A 6,000-nucleotide genomic window follows, 5' to 3' on the forward strand; every position below is an offset into this window, starting at 1 on the left:
AACACAATTGTACAGGGGTGGGTTTCCTGAAAGCCTCTTAAGGCCAAGAGTGTCTTAAATTGCCTCTTAAGATCCATTGTCAAGGATGGCATGGTGGTGTAGTCTCTCTCACTGTCACCTCACAGCAAGAAGGTTCTGAGTTCGAGCCCAGTGGCAGCCTTTCTGTGCGGAGTTTGCATGTTCTCCCCGTGTCTGCGTGGGTTTCCTCCGGGTGTTCCGGTTTCCCCCACAGTCCAAAGACATGCAGGTTAGGCTAATTGGTGGCTCTAGATTGACCGTAGGTGTGAATGGTTGTTTGTCTCTATGTATAAGCCCTGTGATTATCTGGCGACTTGTCCAGGGTGTACCCCACCTCTTGCCCATAGTCAGCTGGGATAGGCTCCAGTTTGCCTGCAACCCTAAACAGGATAAGCGGCTACAGATAATGGATGGATGGATCCATCCATCGTCAAGTGAACGTGGTTTTTCCGAATAACATCGTAGCCCAAGTAGTCCTTTAGTTTGCTTGGAATTTACGAGAGACCCGGACCACTCGTTCAAAACAAAGAGCGGCTCGCTTGCTGCCGAATACATAGAATGCGCATGTGCCTCCGAGGGACTCTCACAGTAAGACTGGATGTTTTTTTTCCTTTATTACATCATTCTGAGTGAACTCAAGAGACTGTTGTGTGTGCAAATCTCAGGAGATCAGCAATTATAGAAATACTCAAACCAGCCCATCTGGCACCAACAATAATGTCATGGTCAAAATGACTGAGATCACATTTTTCTCCATTCTGATGGTTGATGTGATCAAAGATGCTGGCCCATATCTGCATAATGTTATGCATTGCACTGCTGCCACACTATTGGCTGGTTAGATAATTGCATGAATGAGTAGGTGTATAGGTGTTCCTAACAAAGTGCTGAGTGAGTATATTGATGCACTCACTCTAATATGTTATTGTTTTTATAGTAACACCTCATTTGCAGGGAATTGTACTGTATTGTGTGTGTGCTCCACATAATCTAAGACTAATAACAGATTTTTAAGTGTTTTTCTTTTTAACTTTAGAAATAACTTTTCAGAAAAACACATTCTGTTAGGAGATGTTTATTTAAGACTTATGGGTTTATAGCAGGAGTCTCTGGTATCAGTGTTCAGTGTGATGTTCAACACAAGCTGCTTTGTGACAATGTCTGTTGCTAAAAGTGCTAATAAATTAACTTCAACATGATCTCTATAACGGCATGCCTTTATAACTGAGTAATAAGGACTATGTCTTAAAGTGACAAAATGGTAGCATAGAACCTAAACAAATGTTGTCTAATTTATGTTTTATGTGATGCAGGTGCAGTCCATTGAGTCAAAGTTGGACTCCTTGTTGGATATCTACCGTCAAGTACTCCAAAAAGGCTCACCCTCAGTTCTGGGCCTATCAGCTCTTCCTCTGTTTGAGCTGGAGCAGACCTCAGACTATCACAGCTCCATTCAGAGCAAAGATATCTCCTCCACCCAGCTAAGCAGAAGTGGGATTTCCCGCTCAATCAGCGATAATCTGCCCTGCAGCCTTCAGCTAGTCCTGGCACCCAGTGAGTTTAATGTGGGCACTGCTTTCCCAGCATCCTCCTCCTCTTTTTCTCCATCTCCACTGCTTCAGAATCCACCATCGAGCCCAGACAGTGTGTATCCAACTTCTCCTCCTCCCATCCTCACTCCCAACAACCTCTCCAGAGCTCATTCCAACTTTCCTGAGCTGACCAGGCCTCTTCCTATGACCACCCCCAACACACACACACTCCAGCTGCCCACTGTGGCTCCACTGCCTCCAAGCAGGCCTACCAGCATGATCTCAGAGACGCTGCAAGAAAGCAGTCCCAATGCTTGTTTGCTTAACACCCAGACTGAAGCTGCTTCAGACAAAGAGGCTAAATGTTCAGAGAGCACAGTGCAGCTCAGGAGCAAGCCTGAGCGGAGCCCCAAGGAGGAGGGCTCCTGGAGGAGACATTTGAGTCTCGAAATTAATCCACTGGGCTTCACACCTTCAGCAGCAGCCAACCCACTGCAGGCCAACCAGGCATTGGGGAAGTCACTCTCTGCACAGAACCTCATGCTGCCTTCAGGCACAGAGTGCCACCCCAACCTCTCTGCTCGAAGTAGCGGCAGCAGCAACAATGAATCCAATGACCGGGAGGCGCTAACAGACTGGGGAGAAACAGAACTCTTCATCACTGACAAAGAGCTGGCCACCAGCAAGGGGAACTTCAACCTGCTCTCTCAGCAGAGCACAGATGCTAGCTTCTCAACAGAGCTTGTACAAATGGTAGCTGGTGGACCAACTCAGAACCAGATAACACCCTCGGGCAGCTCAGAGTCTCTAAGCGTGCCTCGTTTCCTTATAAAGTAACACCAACACACACAGCAGCCTCAGCGTGGAGACTGGACACATCCTGTAATCCCTTATTCACTTTTTCTGAAGGAAAGAGGATGGCAGCTTCACTTCTTGCCTTTTCTAAGTGTCAGCATCAGTTGCTAAAAAGATGTGATGTTCCTCGTAACTTTATGTTCCTACATGCCATTGCATGGATAATTTTGTCATGATGGGAATTTTAATGAAGTAGAAGGTATTTAGCATTAAACAGATGACATGAAGGATTATGGTACTGAATGAGCTCTGATCTCAGTCTTGCATGTGCACTTGCATGTTTAAAATGCAACCACACATATATGATTGAGAGTATTTATGCATTTGTCGTTATTGATTGCCTACTTGGTCTTAGAATTCATATTTGAGTCTCCTTTTTTATACCATGCTTTATTCAGAAATGTATGTCTTACTTAAGTCAAATGTTTCGCCAGTAAAATAAATCAAGCATAAGCACCATGCATATTTGTAGCTATGTCCAAAAAAAAAGTTTAAACAGGTTCAAATAACCAGGGTTTATTTTCTTTCATGTGACTGCCTAGAAACCTGCATCAATACCATCAACACTGACTTCTTTAGATTGTTTTAATACATTTTTATTGTGTAGCCTCATATATTACATAATTTATCTCACAACTGTATTCTGTTTTATTCTGTAGCCCACCGCAGTCTTAAAGTCAACCTAAAATGCTGCTTACCATTCTTCTACTAGCTGGTTATCAATATAACTTCAATAAGAATGTAACACATATATGATGTCAGTATCTGTTTGTATATCATGAGACAAGCCTACTTGTGTTGAAGGATTTCTGGAGCTGTGCAAAGCCTCTGGTACACACTGAGGATATTCCTGGCACTGTAGCTTACAACAGTTGGAAGCACAATTGTTCAAAGAATTACAAGAAACCTGCAAATGTGATGAAAGGTTTTTACATAATTCATATTTGTAATCCAGATATATGGACCTGATGGTACAGTAGACTCTGGATGTCGATTTGTGTTCCATCAATTTACTATAGCATACATATATTTGAGTTGCAGAAAAATATTGTAGATTAATGTTAATAATTAACACACTTTAGGTTATTTTTAACAAAATGCTTCATGGTGCCTTTTTGCATAGTTCTTCAATGTTACCTGTCCTAATTCTCTTTATACTCTTCCTTTGGGAATTTAAGAGTTTAGGTTGGGATAATTATACATTTCTCTATGATTGTGTACTAAGCCTTTGTCATTTTTTTTCCTGTTTATTTGTTTTGCCACTAATTCAGTAATTTATTACACAAAACTGGCCTTAATATACATGCTTGATAATGGTACCATTCTGTCATGCTGATTAATTTATTTTTAACTATGTGCACATAACAGAGCTGATGCTCTGGGTTTGAAGAAAAAAAATGCAAAATAAACTTTATCATACTTCAATAAAGAAATGACTTGAACTCACAGAGGGCAGTTGTGTTTAATCATTGTGCGCTTTAAGCTCTGAAATACTTGGGATCACAAATCCCTAATTATATGGGGATTTCAACTATATGATCCCCAGGCCATAACCAGTCCAATAAAAATTCTAATTCTAATCAAATTACTGTAAATGAAAAAGAATCTGTGTTTAAGATTAGAAGAAAAATGGTCTGTGTTATAAATTAAATTCATTTTGTCAGTTCATTCTTGATACCTCTTTTTCATTATGGATCACAGGTGATCTGGAGCGGGGCGGCACGGTGGTGTAGTGGTTAGCGCTGTCGCCTCACAGCAAGAAGGTCCTGGGTTCGAGCCCCGGGGCCGGCGAGGGCCTTTCTGTGCGGAGTTTGCATGTTCTCCCCGTGTCCGCGTGGGTTTCCTCCGGGTGCTCCGGTTTCCCCCACAGTCCAAAGACATGCAGGTTAGGTTAACTGGTGACTCTAAATTGACCGTAGGTGTGAATGGTTGTGTGAATGGTTGTCTGTGTCTATGTGTCAGCCCTGTGATGACCTGGCGACTTGTCCAGGGTGAACCCCGCCTTTCGCCCGTAGTCAGCTGGGATAGGCTCCAGCTTGCCTGCGACCCTGTAGAAGGATAAAGCGGCTAGAGATAATGAGATGAGATGAGATGAGGTGATCTGGAGCTTATCCCAGCCAACACTGGGTGAGAAGACATGCTGCCAGTCTATCACAGGACTAACACAGAGAGACAGACAGCCATTCACACAGCTATAGGCAATTTAGACTAGCCAGTTGACCTGTTCTGTATGGTCAAGCATGAGGTGATCATGCAAACTCCACACAGAAAGATCCCAGTTGGCTAGCAGCAGGTTCAAACCCAGAACTTCCTTGGTGTGAGGTGATAACACTAACCACTGCACCACTATGCAGGGAAAACGTCAGGGGGAAAGAACTCTGTCTCCATTAGGGAACACAATAGAGGAATATACTGTACTCAAGGCCAACTCAGCGAATGACAAAACGTGCTCATATGTAATTATTCACCTTATAATTATATTGATGCTGTAACCATGTCTCTTTCTAAAAGAATAAAATTTCAAAATTGTAATAGAAAATAAAAGGAATATTATTTATGATTCATTACATATAATCCCAATTAAGGTAATTTCAGTTCCAGGCAGGGACGTGCACAGGATTATAGAGGGGCAGGGGCTCAAAGTCAGAAAAAGGGCAGCAAGTGCATGATTTTTTTCCCCAGTCCTTTCCAAAATATGGAAATGTAGAATTAAACTTAACGTACTAATAGGAAGGTAAGTACTTAGCTATGTTGGTGAAAGTGATATGCAATTGCCATTTCTTTTGTGTCAGCAAAATTGTCACTCACATTATCATAGGCTTGGAAGACACGCAAAGCAATAAAACACTGATGCATTATTCGGCTTTTTTATTGTTAAAGATTTAACATTGAACAGTGAAACCTGAACTTTGAACAAATAAGTAAATAGCCTAATGGACAAAATGATAAAAATCAGTCCTTCCTCTCATAAGGTAGAAGCCTAACATTCCAGGGGCCTTAAAGCAGTAACCTTCTGGGGGCCATGTCCCTGTAGATATTAATGACCTCATTGTGATTTATGGGTCTGTCTTTTTCAATCGAGAGGAGAAGGAGATCAGAGAGCCTCTCTTCTTTGCATAGGCTTCTGAGTACATTTTTCACAAGCTTTTGTTTTTTTCTGAAACATAACCCACATTTGATTTGAGCACGTTGTGGAAGAGGTCGACGACTAGTTATATATAGCTACAAGAGGAGACTGTAAGCTTCCCGACGATATATGATCCTTGCATGTAGACTGAAGCGCGGCCGAGGCAATCGATTGTGAACAGTAGCAGGTCAGGTCCCGTCAGTTAACAAGCAGATTATTAAACTAGGGGCGGCACGGTGGTGTAGTGGTTAGCGCTGTTGCCTCACAGCAAGAAGGTCCTGGGTTCGAGCCCCGGTGCCGGCGAGGGCCTTTCTGTGTGGAGTTTGCATGTTCTCCCCGTGTCCGCGTGGGTTTCCTCCGGGTGCTCCGGTTTCCCCCACAGTCCAAAGACATGCAGGTTAGGTTAACTGGTGACTCTAAATTGAGCGTAGGTGTGAATGTGAGTGTGAATGGTTGTCTGTGTCTATG

The 6,000-nt window shown here is 42.8% G+C and overlaps 1 protein-coding gene across 4 annotated transcripts in view; it reads left to right on the forward strand.

The window, feature by feature from the left end:
- Nucleotides 1–3,533, forward strand: part of kcnq5a (potassium voltage-gated channel, KQT-like subfamily, member 5a) — a 227,413-nt gene extending 223,880 nt beyond the window's left edge. For all 4 annotated transcript variants that reach the window (XM_060926040.1, XM_060926035.1, XM_060926036.1 and 1 more), the window contains one exon: nucleotides 1,332–3,533. In XM_060926040.1, coding sequence (XP_060782023.1) covers nucleotides 1,332–2,387 — 1,056 coding nt within the window. In that variant the 3' untranslated portion in view covers nucleotides 2,388–3,533. The remainder of the gene's footprint in view (nucleotides 1–1,331) is intronic.
- Nucleotides 3,534–6,000: the final 2,467 nt, after the last annotated feature.

This window comes from Neoarius graeffei, chromosome 7 (genome assembly GCF_027579695.1).
Source record: "Neoarius graeffei isolate fNeoGra1 chromosome 7, fNeoGra1.pri, whole genome shotgun sequence".
NCBI classification, from domain to species: Eukaryota; Metazoa; Chordata; class Actinopteri; order Siluriformes; family Ariidae; genus Neoarius; species Neoarius graeffei.